The 17,237-nt window shown below is 39.3% G+C and overlaps 1 protein-coding gene across 1 annotated transcript in view; it reads right to left on the bottom strand.

Annotated features, from left to right (window-relative positions):
- LOC106580879 (transmembrane protein 255B) overlaps positions 1-9,477 on the bottom strand; it is a 31,840-nt gene extending 22,363 nt beyond the window's left edge. Inside the window, exons 1-3 of the mRNA XM_014162403.3 lie at positions 9,186-9,477; positions 7,832-7,974; positions 6,705-6,767 (exon numbers count right to left, since the gene is read on the bottom strand). Coding sequence (XP_014017878.2) covers positions 6,705-6,767; positions 7,832-7,974; positions 9,186-9,246 — 267 coding nt within the window. The 5' untranslated portion in view covers positions 9,247-9,477. The remainder of the gene's footprint in view (positions 1-6,704; positions 6,768-7,831; positions 7,975-9,185) is intronic.
- Between the last annotated feature and the right edge of the window lie 7,760 nt (positions 9,478-17,237).

Raw genomic sequence — 17,237 nt, 5'->3', positions numbered from 1 at the left:
TGGATCCTGGGCTTCCTGACAGGCCACCCGAGGTGGTAAGGGTAGGTAATAACACATCCTCCACACTTATCCTCAACACGAGGGCCCCTCAGGGGTGCGTGCTCAGTCCACTCCTGTACTCCCTGTTCACTCATGACTGCATGGCCAGGCACAACTCCAACATCATCATTAAGTTTGCTGATGACACAACAGTGGTAGGCCTGATCACCGACAACGATGAGACAGCCTATAGGGAGGTCAGAGACCTGACTGTGTTGTGCAAGTACAACAACCTCTACGTCAACGTAATCAAGACAAAGGAGATGATTGTGGACTACAGGAAAAGGAGGACCGAGCACACCCCCATTCTCATCGACGGGACTGCAGTGGAGCAAATTGAGAGCTTCAAGTTCCTTGGTGTCCACATCACCAACAAACTAACATTGTCCAAGCACACCAAGACGGTCGTGAAGAGGGCATGACAAAACCTATTCCCCCTCAGGAGACTGAAAAGATTTGGCATGGGTCCTCAGATTCTCAAAAGGTTTTACAGCTGCACCATCGAGAGCATCCTGACGGGTTGCATCACTGCCTGGTATGGCAACTGCTCGGCCTCCGAATGGAAGGCACTACAGCGGGTAGTGCGTACGGCCTAGTACATCACCGGGGCCAAGCTTCCTGCCATCCAGGACCTCTATACCAGGCAGTGTCAAAGGAAGGCCCTAAAAATGGTCAAATACTCCAGCCACCCTAGTCATAGACTGTTCTCTCTGCTACCGCACGGCAAGCGGCACCGGAGCGCCAAGTCTAGGTCCAAGAGGCTTCTAAACAGCTTCTACCCACAAGCCATAAGACTCCTGAACAGCTCATCAAATGGCTATCTAGACTATTTGCATTGCCCCCCCCCCCCCCCCCCCCCCCCCCCACGCTGCTGCTACTTTCTGTTATTATCTATGCATTGTAACTCTACCTACATGTACATATTACCTCAAATACCTCGACACCGGTGCCCCCACACATTGACTCTGTACCGGTACCCCCTGTATATAGCGCCGCTTTAATTATTTGTTATTCTTATCTCTTACTTTTTTTTTGTATTTTCTTAAAACTGCATTGTTGGTTAAGGGCTTGTAAGTAAGCATTTCACTGTAAGGTCTACACCTGTTGTATTTGGCGCAAGTGACAAATACAATTAGATTTGATTTGATTTTTAGAAATAATAAAAAGCTCTTGACCTGACTTGCTGTTCAAAGATGGCTAGAAATGCACACATATTGTATTCCTGTAGGAAGCAACCACTCCCCCATTACTGACTAGAAATTTGCTATAACTGGGCTAATAACTCACTTAATAGCAAAGAATATGAACAAATGTACACACCTGGCTGGCTACATGCAGCTCTAAGAAGCGCATCTACTTGCGACCACTCATGCTGTAAACACAGAGCAGTTCAAAGTGAATGACACAGATCCGTATATGGCAATGGTGTATTTGCATATAGGGATTCTGCAGCTCTGATTGATTATGGTGCACCGGTCTGTGTAGAGTATGGGCCTGAGGCGTGCCTGTCAATGCAATTGAATCCTACTCCAATGCGTTCTGCCTACAAAAAAATCTCTTGCATAGTTTGCTTTGTTTCAGTATGTTGCATTGAAAGCGGCTAATATTGCGTTCATTTCGTTCACCATTCGCACAGTTGAGGGGAACGTTGATAATGTTAACTAAAGGGGAAAACTAGAAAGTTGAGTGAAGTTCAATCTCATGCTTCTCTGTGCAGGCTGATATTTATTTTGCACGGCAGTCCCGGGGGAGCTGCGCCCCTGCACACATGTGCATCTTAGAGGGAACATTACCCATAACATGATGCAGCCCCCACTATGTTTGAAAATATGGAAATTGGTACTCAGTATTGTGTTGTATTGGATTTGCCAAACATAACACTTTGTATTCAAGACAAAAAGTGAATTGTTTTGCCACATTTTTTGCAGTATTACTTTAGTGACTTATTCAGTTTGGAAATATTTTTTTATTCTGTACATGCTTCCTTCTTTTCACTCTGTCAATTAGGTTAGTATTGTGGAGTAACTACAATGCTGTTGATTCATCCTCAGTTTTCTCCTATCACATCCATTAAACTCTGTAACTATTTTAAAGTCACCATTGGCCTGGCAATTGAGTTAAGAAGGACGCCTATATCTTTTCAGTGACTGGGTATATTGATACACCATCCAAAGTGAAATTAATAACTTCACCATGCACAAAGGGATATACAATGTGTCACGCCCTGGCCATAGAGAGGGTTTTTATTCTCTATTTTGGTTAGGCCAGGGTGTGACTAGGGTGGGCATTCTATGTCCTTTTTTCTATGTTTTGTATTTCTTTGTTTTGGCCTGGTATGGCTCTCAATCAGGGACAGCTGTACATCGTTGTTTCTGATTGGGAGCCATACTTAGGTAGCCTGTTTTCCTTTGGGTTTTGTGGGTGGTTTATTTCTGTTTAGTGTATCTTACCTGACAGAACTGTTTGGCTGGCGTCTTTTGTTTCTCTGTTTATTGTGTTCTCAGTATAATAAATTCATGATGAGCACTAACCACACTGCGCCTTGGTCTACTCCCTTCGACGGCCGTTACACAATGTCTGCTTATTTTTTTTTTTATCCATCTACCAATAGGTGCCCTTCTTTGCGAGGCATTGGAAAACCTCCCTTGTCTTTGTGGTTGAATCTGTGTTTGAAATTCACTACTAGACTGAGGGGCCTTACAGATAATTGTACGTCTGGATAGAGATGAGGTAGTCAATCAAAAATCATGTCAAACACTATTATAGCACACAGTTTGAGTCCATGCAACGTATTATGTGACATGTTAAGCAAATTCTTACTCCTGAACTTATTTAGGCTTGTCATAACAAAAAGGTTGAATACTTATTGCCGAAAGACATTCCAGCTTTTAATTTTTAATTAATGTGTAAAAATGGCTAAAAACATAATTCCACTTTGACATTATGGGGTATTGTGTCTCAATTTAATCCATTTTAAATTCAGGATGTAACACAACAAAATGTGGAAATGGTCAAGGGGTGTAAATACTTTCTGAAGGCACTGAATATACACTGAGTGTACAAATTATTAAGAACATCTTCCTAATATTGCCCTCAGAACAGCCTCAATTCGTCTGGGCATGGTCTACAAGGTGTTGAAAGCATTCCACAGGGATGCTGGCCCTAGTTGACTCCAATGCTTCCCACAGTTGTGTCAAGTTGGCAGGATGTCCTTTGGGTGGTGGAACATTCTTGATACACACAGGAAACGGTTGAACATGAAAAACCCAGTTACGTTGCAGTTCTTGACAAACTCAAACTGGTGCGCCTGGCACCTACTACCATGCCCCATTCAAAGGCACTTCAATCTTTTGTCTTAACCATTGCCTCTCTGAATGGCACACAATCCATGTCTCAAGGCATACAAATCTTTCTTTAACTTGCCTCCTCCCCTTCATCTACACTGACTGAAGTGGATTTGACAGGTGACATCTATAAGAGCTCATAACTTTCACCAGGATTTACATGTTCAGTCTATGTAATTGAAAAAGCAGGTGTTTCTAATGTTTTGTACATTCAGTGTGTATATGTATAAAACGTTGTTTTTTCCCCCTCTTTTGTTAATGAATATTACTAACAGCAACCGATTAAACGATTTTGGCCAAGGGAACAGTGGAATAAGTTTAGAGGGTGTAATAAAATACAATGTAATATTATGAACCTATCATTTATGGTATTAACACTGGGCAACATGGACCTGGGAGACTCACTGGGATATTTGTGAAAAATAATTTTTTTAATACACCTGCTAAGTTTTCTCTCTGCCTCATTTGTAGAATTGCAGGAAATTAGCTTGAAAACTGCAATTCCAAGAGGCGAACCTTTAAAATGTTCCTCCCCAGGGCCCGAAACTTGGTTAGTCTGGCCATGCACTGCTGAATTCATTGTAAAACTCCTATTTTCTTTATCTCACTTGAGTTGTGTTCTGATTATGAGGGGGTCCACAAAAGTTTGTGAACCCCTGCCCTAATAAACGCTACCCTAGCCTCAGAGACCGCTCGTAGCAGAACTATTTAGCCATGGGCAAACCTCTGCACATCGTCAATGGTCTGTGATCTCTGATGGGAGATGAGCCTAAGTCAGTAAGTAAGTAGCCTAAACTAAACCAGGGTGGTCTGCAGGTCTGGAACCCTGGTAGCCATTCTGGCCAATAAGCTAGTCCGTGACAGCCACTGAGGTAATGTCGAGTATATGAAAATATCAGTTTAACAGATAGCTGGACGTGTCTATCTTGGACACGATTACAGACATGATTAGAATTAGACAAAATAAGAGTGGCCTGTTATACTGAACAAAAATATAAACGCAACATGGAAAAATGTCATTGATTTTACTGAGTTATTAAAATAAATTCATTAGGTCTTAATCTATGGATTTCACTTGACTGGGAATACAGATATTCATCTGTTGGCCATAGATAGCTTTAAAAAAAAAAGGGGCCTCACAATGGGCCTCAGGATCTTGTCACGGTATTTTTGTGCATTCAAATTGCCATCTATAAAATGCAATTGTGTTCGTTGTCCATAGTTTATGCCTGCCCATACCATAACCCCACCGCCACCATGGGGCACTCTGTTCACAACGTTGACATCGGCTAACTGCTCGTCCACACAACACCATACACGTGGTCTGCGGTTGTGAGGCCAGTTGGATGTACTGTCAAATTCTATAAAACGACGTTGGAGGCAGCTTCTGGTAGAGAAATGAACATTAAATTCTCTGGCAACAGCTCTGATGGACATTCCTGGAGTCATCATGCCAATTGCATGCTCCTTCAAAACTTGAAACATCTGTGGCATTGTGTTGTGTGACAAAACTGACCATTTTAGAGTGGCCATTTATTGTCCCCAGCACAAGGTGCACCTGTGTAATGATCATACTGTTTAATCAAATTCTTGATATGCCATTCCCGTCAGGGGGATGGATTATCTTGGCAAAGGAGAAATGCTCACTAACAGGGATGTAAACAAATTTGTGCACAAAATTTGAGAGAAATAAGCTTATTGTGCGTATAAAACCTTTCTGGGATCTTTTATTACAGCTCATGAAACATAGGACCAACACTTCACATGTTGCGATTATATTTTTGTTCAGTGTAATAATAACAGACCACAATCTCTATCTCCTCCTATTCCCCCCCACCCCATCTCTGTTTACCTACATTGAAGTATCTTTAAAAAGGCTTCTTTAAAATGTATTATGATTTTAATTGGAAATGCTCGTTTTCTTATACGATTACAAGAACCGTAACAAGACACAGACATGAGCAGGTGAGAATAATTAGCAGCAGACTCCTTTACTTCATATTACAAGCGCACTAAAGTTTACAGTTTTTCTAAATTCCAAGAAAACTGTGGTAAAATGTATTGATAACAGAACAACAACTAACAAATACCCATCTGGAATCATTTTTAAGAATCATTCATGAACTATTGTGTGTGTGTGTGTGTGTGTGTGTGTGTGTGTGTGTGTGTGTGTGTGTGTGTGTGTGTGTGTGTGTGTGTGTGTGTGTGTGTGTGTGTGTGTGTGGCGTGCTTATGTGTGTGTGTGTGTGTGTGTGTGTGTGTGGCTTATGTGTGTGTGCATCTGCACTGCAGGCATTGACATCCTTTCCAAGCCAGGCACATTTACTCCTCTATGCTGGGGTCCCCTCACTCTCTCCATCTCCCTGTCTTACCTCGACCTAACAAGTTGCTTTCTGTTTATACACTCAGTATCTCTCTCCTTTTTCACAATGATTTCTTCTGCTGGATAAAATGAGATGGGATGGTATGGAGAAGCCCCACACGTACACATCAATCAATATCCTTATCCACTATACATGCATGCACACACACACACTACTCTGTCCATCTTCTCTAACTTGTTAAAGACTACTTCCTGCTGTGTGAGGTGGAGAGTCAACCCAACAGAACAGAGTACCATTGGATGTGGTTTGGACTGGAAAGACAGAGTTGGCCATGCTGAGACTGTTGACTTGAGCTGGTTGAAGATCAGGTTCTTTAATTTTGTATTATATTGATTGGTGCGTAAAAGATTGGAATGCTCAACCCTGTTTCACTTCAAATAGCATCTGGTTACAATGATTTAAATATTTCTAGACATAGATCTATCAAGACTATTATCCAATGAGTTTTAGGGGTTTTCCTTCTATATTTTACAGGCCAGACCATATTTCTGGCTTTTACACAAAACTGAGGTTGTGGCTGTGGCTTGGATACCACACCACTCTCTATTCTTAATCACTCCCACTCTCTTTGACAGATAAAAAAGACAATTAACTGAAAGATGCAATATGGAAATACTTTGAAACCAAAACTCAACCCCAAGTAACCTCTTTTAAAACGACTAATTTGGTCATTAGCCCTGTAAACACTGTGCATTATTTCATAACAAATGGTCCACTATCCGCTAAATCAGGTGTTATAGTGTTGGGCTGGGAAAAAAGCCTGAACACAGTCTGCAGTTATCAATCTCTGCTGTGCACGGATGCAATTATAACCAAGAGGATGAGAGAGATAGATCAGGCAAGAACATTATGCGATAAGCAGAGGAAGAGAGAGAGACCATTCAGGAGGAAGGATAGTACAAATGTGACAAATTAATGAGAAGTAGTAGAAAGGTACCAGCTGTTTTCGGTTTTCCTCCAGGCAGAGTCCAAGAACACCCAGGAAGGATCCAAACGCCAACTGCAGATATTAAGTAGAACAGCCACTGTTAGAGAGATGCCAGCAGTTGGCTCTTATTGTAGAGAACTTTACGCACTATTAAAAGTAATGTAAAGTCAAGAGATAAATAACAACTCCGTTCACTGATGTTATAGTAATGCAAAGATTATTCCCTGGTCGACTACTACTACAACAGAATTGGAAGCGCCAATGAACTGTGCAGTTGAATCACTGAAGTTACCCACAAATCAGAATTGAGTTGCGGTGATCCAGCAGAAGAAATGCCAAGGTTTAAATGTGGACATAATAGAAAATGCACCTGTTAACAACATGGCTGTGGTACCGTAGATCTCTCGGAAAGGAATGGGATGTGTGGGATAACGAGTAGCAGTAGTTCTGGTGTTTGGGTTTTTCGTCACTGGTTATTTGGACAAATGGCAATTTCGTAGTTGTTAGCATATTTTGAATTTCCGAAGGGAAGTTGTCATTCGGCCCATAACTTGCAAAGAGAGAAGGTGGAGCACCTCGTTCTAGCATCTCTTGATCCAATCTCTTAACACATATGGACCCACAACTTAATCGAGCAGCTGACCAATTACACAAGACTTTAGTTCTGGGTTAAACGAGATTATACACTTAGAAATTATCTGTCTTTAAATGTATATAAAATGGCACTGGAAATACTTACTGGCTGTGATAAATAACAGCTGAAATATATGTTGTTTGTCTGTCATGTGCTATAAAATGAGGGTTTGTTCAACAACATGAATGATGACAACTGTCACGACATTTATGAGACTTTAATTGCCATAATTTGGAAGACATCTTGTTTTGCGGACAACGACTCACAAACCATAGTTTCCCCATCCGTCAATAATTTCTGGAGACCTGCCTTCTTGGCATTGCAACTTCTTTATTTTCTTAAGGTCTGTGTTGTTTTTTTTATGACAAAAAGAGAGAACATTTGAGAAAATGTGTTTGTTGTTATTAAAAGTTCATTTATATGTATAGTGAGTAATTTTCAACAAAATGGCAGATGAACATAATTCTGATGATGATGATGATAATGATGAAGATGTACTTACAATGACTCCAGAGGTGTATCCGGTGATGCTGAGGCTCTCTGTGCGAGTGGTGGTGTAGATCCCCAGAATGACCAGGACCAGGGACAGACAGAGCATGCCCAGTACCAGCCATATCGCCATCCTGTTCCTCCTCTTCATCAGTTCTGTACCCACAGATGCATAATCAGTCACAATACAATTTCACTGTACAATGTATACCTAGCCCAGGTGGGTTAAAGAAGGGTTAACACTTGGGGTCCTAGGAGGATAACCAGAAGGGGCCCAGTAAGATTTATCCTCAGTGTCCACGTTTGCCCCACTTGTGGTTGCCATGTTGGGCTTTATGTGGGCTCATGTTGGGCTTCATACCCACGTGTGGGGCCAACCTGGATACTGAGGAAAAAAGGTTTTGGGTCCCTGTTGGGTTTTCCTCATGGGGCCTGAGGAAAAGCCGTTCATTAACCCATTTGGGCCCCAAATGGAAATGTTGGATGGGACCATTTATGATCAAAACAAAATAAAATGTGACATGTTTTACTAAGAATCTAGCACAGAGGGAGCAGATATGCTCCAGTCCATGATTTACTATTTTCAAAATAATATGGATTATTAATATGATGGTAATAATAACATTTAAAATATATTAGGCCTAATTTATTGTACGGACTGTCATTCTGAAAGGGCTGTGTAGATAATACATATTAAAAACTCTCAGACAGAGAATAACTCCACATCTGCAAAACAGCTCTACCAAGTCTGCACATGGGTAATTAGCCAGTATAATAACCACAATGGGCTGAATTCTAATTTGCGATCAGTGCATGTAAAAATCTCCTAACGAGATCAAAACTTGAGTTACACGTCAGTAAGTCTTCTTTCTCGTGGCAGGTCTCAAATTACAACAAAGTAAATCTTAAAAATGAAAGGTAAAACCTGCAAACAGATGTCATATTTTTCTTTCCCTGATTAATGATTAGGCAGAGCTGCTTTGGGGATTATAGGCTATGTCAAAATGCTGCACACATAACGTTTTTAAATAAGCATATAACTTACATAGTTTTCATGTACACAGACAAAAATCACTTGCATTTTCCTTCACCAAAACGAAATCCTTTCAACTAAGCTATTTAATTGTTTCTGTCATAATTTACAAAGCATAATATGGTAAAAAAATAAATCCGTATTTTTCCGGTTGCTTAGCCTATACTGCAAATTAGTGTAAGCTACTGCATTTGAATTAGGCCTACTTTATTTATATATATATATATAGGTAGGCCTAATTCAAATGCAGTAGCTTACACTAATTTGCAGTATAGGCTAAGCAACCGGAAAAATACGCATTGAATGGCAGTCACAATTTAACTCTATAGCCTACCTGCTTGACTGAGAGCGGGCTTCTCCCGATCCGGTGCGTCCCGAATGGCTCCGGTTGTCATGCTCCCCAAACGGATGCTCCACGGAGTAGTATAATATCCACAATATCCCTGAGTGAGCCAATGCGCTACGTCTACTGTGCTGATATCAGAATACCTCCGCACGGTCTGTTGCGCATGGAGCTCTTCAAATGTTTTATAAGCGCACTACGTGCACGGTTGGCCAACGTGTTCCCAAATATGCACGTGTAAGATCCCGCTCCTAGTAACCTACAGCTGCAATGTTGCGCTGCTCACTTGTTACAAAAGGACCAGGCTAATAATGGGCGTTTTCTTCTTATGTCATTGAATCTTACTGTGAATGCTTTTATGGTTTATTCAGTTGGCCGGTTAAAAAAACAAACGCTAATCTAATGAGAAATTGCCGTGGCTATTTTTACAATCCTGCATTACTATACCTTGCTGTTTAAACTAAAATGAAGATGAACCTACATGTGTTTTAGATTCAACATCATGTATCTATTAATCGTGGATGTTTCTTTGTTTTTTGTTTTTTTAATTATGTATGTGACCCACTCCCTCTCCCACTTTCCTCTGTGGTTCTGCTTAAAGCCTAGATCATTATTATTGTATATAATGTATATGTACTCGTGTGTTACATTACTGTGTATTAATCTTTCTGAAAAATCACTGTCTTAAGAGATGATATGATAATGTACAATTTAAGCACACGGGAAAGGTGAAAGTTGTCATAAATCTAGATGGATGAGATGGCATGGACAGAAACTAGATTTAGACATGAGTACTGCTGATTTCCCTTGTTTGGGAGAAACACTCATCATTTTCAGAGTAATACAACGCAATAATTTGGACCATTAAACATCATTATTAAATATTTTCAGCTAAACATCATTATTCAATATTTTCAGCTGCTGCAGTTCATGTCAACATGCATACATTTTTACTCCATGTATTGTAATTTTTAATGGGAAAAACTCTAGGCCCAATTGGTACAGCCTACCTAGTAGGTCTCAGTCTCAGAGTTGTTCCTGGCCATGCTGGGTCATGGTCAGGAAGAATTCTGGGCCTTATATGTAATGTATGTAATATGTTATGCAATACCTAGATGTGCACAATGTTACAATTCTCAGTATATCTACAGCATGTCATTTTCACTTAATGGGTGATTAGGGTTGCAAAACTACCAGTAATTTACCAAAGTTACCAGCATTTTCAGACACTTTGGTAATTAACAGGTAATCTGTGGCAATCTATGGTAACTTTGGTCATTTATACTTGAATAACTAATGTTTTCATATAAAGTATTAATTTTGTGAATCCATATTGTCCGTGAATTTCTAGTGGATAGAACATAAAGTTCAAGAGAAAATAGCCTAATTAATGAACAAAGCATCTAATCAACAATGGCATTATTTTCTATTCACTCCAACTCTTCCAACTATAGACATATTTCACAACTGCCACCAGTTTGTCACCAAAATATTTACAACAAAGACATTAGTATACCTAGTCAAATAAATAAGTGGTTAAAAATATAAAGGACATTTAATGCTGAAACCTTCCTATTAAACACCAATGGTATTCACTAAGTAGACAAGTTATATTTAGCATAATGTTTTACAGTTTTGTCATTCTATTATATATTTTTTGTATTACATTTTTTTTATAGGCTATATATATATTGTACATGTGATAAGGCCAAACAGGGGGAGAAGATAATTATGGACACTTGATAATCTAAAGTACCCAAAAAGTCCACTAGATGTCATCTGATAACTTTCAATGATTTTATGTAATTTACCCATATTCAGGAGCAGTGTACTGGCACCTCAAATGTTCTACTGCTTGAGTTCCTGTTCCTCTCAGAATATAAGCTCAAAAGTATTGTCAGAATGAATATATTTCCACGGCTGAATTTCTATAGACATAGGAGGACTATCCATATAAACTTTAAATTATATTTACAAACACAAACATTTTCTGCCCCCTGGCAGAGTATATAGAGAAATATGCTGTCTCTTATTGGAGTCCCTTGTGAAACCTAACTAGCGAACCATCCATTGATCACATTTATAAATAAATGATCTGGTCTCCCGAAAGGACTTTATCTCTAGAATATACAAACAACTTTTGGAAAGCTCATATTTGAGCTAGCCATTAAAAAAGTATGGTCCACAGATCTAATTAAATCTGACCAACACTTTAATTGGAACAGAATATGAATAAATATGACATTTTCAACTACTCCACAAATTTCTTGTTAACAAACTATAGTTTTGACAAGTCGGTTAGGACATCTACTTTGTGCATGACACAAGTAATTTTTCCAACAATTGTTTACAGACAGATTATTTCACTTATAATTCACTGTATCACAACTCCAGTGGGTCAGAAGTTTACATACACTAAATTGACTGTGCCTTTTAACAGCTTGGAAAATTCCAGAAAATGATGTCATGATTTTAGAAGTTTCTGATAGGCTAATTGACATAATTTGAGTCAATTGGAGGTGTGCCTGTGGATGTATTTCAAGGCCTACCTTCAAACTCAGTACCTCTTTGCTTGACATCATGGGAAAATCTAAAGAAATCAGCCAAGAACTCAGAAAAAATTATTGTAGACCTCCACAAGTCTGATCCATACTTGGGAGCAATTTCCAAATGCCTGAAGGTACCACGTTCATCTGTACAAACAATAGTACACAAGTATAAACACCATGGGACCACGAAAGCCGTCATACCGCTCAGGAAGGAGACGCGTTCTGTCTCCTAGAGATGAACGTACTTTGGTGCGAAAAGTGCAAATCAATCCCAGAACAACAGCAAAGGACCTTGTGAAGATGCTGGAGGAAACAGGTACAAAAGTATCTATATCCACAGTAAAACGAGTCCTATATCGACATAACCTGAAAGGCCGCTCAGCAAGGAAGAAGTCACTGCTCCAAAAACGCCATAAAAAAAGCCAGACTATGGTTTGCAAATGCACATGGGGACAAAGATCATACTTTTTGGAGAAAAGTCCTCTGGCCTGATGAAACAAAAATAGAACTGTTTTGGCCATAATGACCATCGTTATGTTTAGAGGAAAAAGGGGGAGACCTGCAAGCCGAAGAACACCATCCCAACCGTGAAGCACGGGGGTGGCAGCATCATGTTGTGGGGGTGCTTTGGTGCAGGAGGGACTGGTGCACTTCACAAAATAGATGGCATCATGAGGAATTGAAAATGATGTGGATATATTGAAGTAACATCTCAAGACATCAGTCAGGAAGTTAAAGCTCGGTCGCAAATGGGTCTTCCAAATGGACAATGACCCCAAGCATAGTTCCAAAGTTGTGTCAAAATGGCTTAAAGACAACAAAGTCAAGGTATTGGAGTGGCCATCACAAAGCCCTGACCACAAAGCCCTGACCTCATCCTGTAGAAAATTTGTGAGCAGAACTGAAAAGGCGTGTGCGAGCAAAGCAAGGAGACTAACCGATCGCTGCAGCTGTACATAGTCCATCTGTAAATAGCCCACACAATCTAACTACCTCATCCCCATATTGTTTTTATTGACTTTTCTGCTCTTTTGCACACCAATATCACTACTTACACATCATCATCTGCTCATCATCATCTGCTCATCTATCACTCCAGTTTTAATCTGCTAAATTGTAATTACTTCGCTACAATGGCCTATTTAATGCCTTACCTCCTCACACCATTTGCACACACTGTATATAGACTTTATTTTTTTCCTATTGTGTTATTGAGTGTACACTTGTTTATTCCATGTGTAACTCTGTGTTGTTGTTTGTGTCGCACTGCTTTGCTTTATCTTGGCCAGGTCGCAGTTGTAAATGAGAACTTGTTCTCAACTAGCTTACCTGGTTAAATAAAGGTTACATGTTTGTTTTTTTTAAAGACCAAGAAACCTGACTCAGTTATACCAGCTCTGTCAGGAGGAATGGGCCAAAATTCACCCAACTTATTGTGGGAAGCTTGTGGAAGGCTACCCGAAACGTTTGACCCAAGTTAAACAATTTAAAGGCAATGCTACCAAATACTAATTGAGTGTATGTAAACTTCTGACCCACTGGGAATGTGATGAAAGAAATAAAAGCTGAAATAAATAATTTTCTCTACTATTATTCTGACATTTCACATTCTTAAAATAAAGTGGTGATCCTAACTGACCTAAGACAGGGAATTTTTACTAGGATTAAATGTCAGGAATTGTGAGTTTAAATGTATTTGGCTAAGGTGTATGTAAACTTCCAACTTCAACTGTACTTAGCAATGATAGCTCCTTGAATCTCTGAATCAGAGACGATTACTGATGCAAAATAGATGTTAGCTCTTAGATGGCAATCCCCTCACTCCCTAAGAGACTCTCTCCTAATGCAACAGCTGATACAGTTAATATTAGAAGTTATAACATTGAATTATTGATAGTGGGAATGAATAGTACTAGTCAAGGAACAATTGAGGCCTGGACAAATATACTAGACTCTGTAAAGAATAATCTCAGCTAAAGCCAAACACTCAGAAATAAGCAATCCATAAAACCTTCAGAAAGTTTTCACACCCCTTGACTTTTTCCACATTTTGTTGTGTTACAGCCTGATTTTAAAATGTATTAATTGAGATTGTGTGTCACTGGCCTACACACAATATCCCATAATGTCAAAGTGGAATAATGTTTTTAGAAATGTTTACAAATTAATTAAAAATTAAAAGCTGAAATGTCTTGAGTCAATAAGTATTCAACCCCTTTGTTATGACAAGCCTAAATAAGTTCAGGAGTAAAAACTCACTCTTTGTGCAATAATAGTGTTTAACATGATTTTTTAATGACTACCTCCTCTCTGTACCACACACATATAATTAATTATCTGTAAGGTCCCGCAGTCGAGCAGTGAATTTCAAACACAGATTCAACCACAAAGACCAGGAAGGTTTTCCAATGCCTCGCAAAGAAGGCCACCTATTGGTAGATGGGTATAAAAAAATCAGACATTGAATATCCCTTTGAGCATGGTGAAGTTAATAATTACACTTTGGATGGACACCCAGACCTTTCTAACTCAGTTGCCGGAGAGGAAGGAAACCGCTCATGGATTTCACCATGAGGCCAATGGTGACTTTCAAACAGTTACATTGGCTGTGACAGGAGAAAACTGAGGATACAATACACAAATAAACTGAAATGACAAAACAACAAACTGTGACGCAGCAGTGAAACATACACTGACTCAAAATTAATCTTCCACAAACCCAGGTGGAAAAAAACCCTACTTAAGTATGATCTCCAATTAGAGACAACGAGGACCAGCTGCCTCTAATTGGAGATCATCCCAAACAAAACCAACATAGAAATACAAAACTAGAACATGAACATAGAAATACAAAACATAGAAAAAACACCCCCTGTCACACCCTGACCTACTCTACCATAGAAAATAACATCTTACTATGGTCAGGACGTGACATCACCCTTCCTATGACTTGATGTAGTGTTGAGAAACTCTTCTGCACTACAGGCCATATGAAAACATTCATCAGATCTTGCATGCTGACTGCATATCTCAACAATCTAGCCCTGTTGTCATTAGCCCTGTTGTCATTTGAAAGGGTGACTCTTTGGACTATGATGAAACAATCTCCATCTTCAACACCAAGCCTTGGCGTCTACGTCTTGTGATATAAAACATGAAACACACAAGAAAGGTAAGTCTGAATACCCTTTATTTATGATTTAGCCTAATGTTTTCATGTCTGCCTTGGTAGGACAGGCCACGTTTATGTTTGCTGTTTCAAGTCAGCTACTGTATTCACACCTACCATGTTATTAGGCTATGTATAATGATTTCATGTTTCATGCTTGAATGTCTATACAGTAGTGTTTGCTTATTCAAAGTGAGCTATTCATTTCATACCCGCCATACAGTTCAAGATATAGGCCTACTGTGTTTGTATTGTATTCTGTGTGTCTGTTTTCATATGGCAAAAAGTGTGTACTTTCCATTCTTCCTTGCTTCTTTCTGCAATAAGCTGCTTGCGCATATTCCAATCCAATGCCACACTGATGTCTGGACGATGCGCTGATCATGGTCCTAAATCCACCTGTTGTGCCTGTACTGTAGAACGCTCATTTGAGTTGGGAGTGGTTATCTGATCAGATAATATGTTGATTATTTCATGACGTTTGGACTGTCGAACTGAATACTTCATCCATTATCTGTATTTTGTGAGTATAATTTTTCCCATTTTATTACTGCACATGTCTGCTCTTTCTCTCTCTCTCTGAATATGCAGGTGATAGACATGTTGTGTATTTCATAACGTTTGTTTACTGTCAGACTCGGACACAGTAGGCCTGTTTAGTCAGTGGGGTTGTTGTAACCTGTTGTGTAGTTGCACAGTTGCACTGCCTATTTGGCAATGACAACGGGTTTGTTTGATAAGGGAGATTTGTAGTGTTTATTGGTCACATTTATTCTGTGTTGTGTGTTAAATTATGCAATGTAATTGCACTCATTTTCATTTAAATATTTTGGAGTATTTTTGCTGGAAAAATGTTTGCCATCCACTTTTACATACACCCAGCCACATATCAATTTCTGCCTACGCAGCTGGCCACCATACCATGATGAGTTGCCATGATAATATGCGAAAAACCTCTGCTTTGCTTCTATGGCTTTGCTGTGGTTTTGTGATATGTTCCCAGTGTCTGCAATTATTTATAAATGTATAATTCACTTTAGTCATTGTACTTTAGTCATTGCTTTGGTCTGTGTTTTCAATTTAGCAGACAACAACATGAGGAATAGGCCTATTTTGTTCTGAATTACTTTAGCTGCATTGTCCCCCATCCCCCCAATGTGCCCTCCAAATTGTTCTAAAAGGTTCTGCTGCTGATGGTGCATTTGATAATAACATAAAAAGCATGTTTAAAGGATGGCTAAAAACGGGCTTGTAGCCTAATTTGTCTACTCATGTTCCACACGACAGGGTAACACGTAATAAATACATCATGATTTATGGCTATTTCGGGCCTATTTCAGACCATCTGTTTTGCACATGCTGATCGAGTATTAGCTGGATTATATGACTAGGATGCCTGGGCTACTCCCCGTTCATGATAGATGTTGGACCTAGCCTAGGCCTACCTTGTTGAGTTGTAGCCTGTAACTGGAAGGGTTAACGTTGCCACTAGAGTGGCATAGGTTAGGCTATGCTACTTCTTCCTTCTCTGCGTCGCTATCGCGCCATTTGAGGAGCCGCGGAGTTGTATGCAGGTGCTGGCCTACACTATGTCCCAGACATCTCATGATAAATTACTACCGTATTTCCATTCCAAAACCTTATGGGTCTGTGTACATGCGAATAATGCATTTGATGCGTTACAACGGAGCAATCAGCAGCGTTTTTCGAAGAACTGAAAAACTGCTTGTTTTTGTTATCTTGTTTTTTTGCACATAAACAAAAAAATAAATACTTGATATTTAAATTTTCACAAGTGGGTAGAGTTAAATGTGGAATGCTTGTCATTGGTCAAATGTCCTTTCAAAATAGTAGTTCACATTTCTAACTTTATTCTATTAATCTACTATCTATTAAGTAATCTATTAATATCTATTAATTCATACATTAATGCCAAGATAAAGTGATATTTCTCCATTTCTATTCTAGATTTAAAATTAAAATTATAAGATAGTCACAAAAATTATAGTGTTTATTGACCTATTCATGAACTGCTGTTATGTTTTTTTCCCTGTTAAAACAGGTAGAGCAAAACAGTTAGCATAATCGCATGGGAGCTGCACGCACATGCCGGCTACAAACACAATGTGTCTTCATTAATTAAACTACAGTGCCCTCAGAATGTATGCATACCCCTTAACTTATTCCACATGTTGTTGTGTTACACACAATACCCCATAATGACAAAGTGAAAACATGTTTTACATTTTTTGGGAAAATATATTGAAAATGAAATACAGAAATAGCTCATTTCCATAAGAATTCACACCCCTGAGTCAATACATG

Source organism: Salmo salar, chromosome 20, assembly GCF_965601325.2.
Source record: "Salmo salar chromosome 20, fSalSal1, whole genome shotgun sequence".
In the NCBI taxonomy this organism is placed as follows: domain Eukaryota; kingdom Metazoa; phylum Chordata; class Actinopteri; order Salmoniformes; family Salmonidae; genus Salmo; species Salmo salar.
This window is presented reverse-complemented; position numbering and strand designations above follow the sequence as displayed.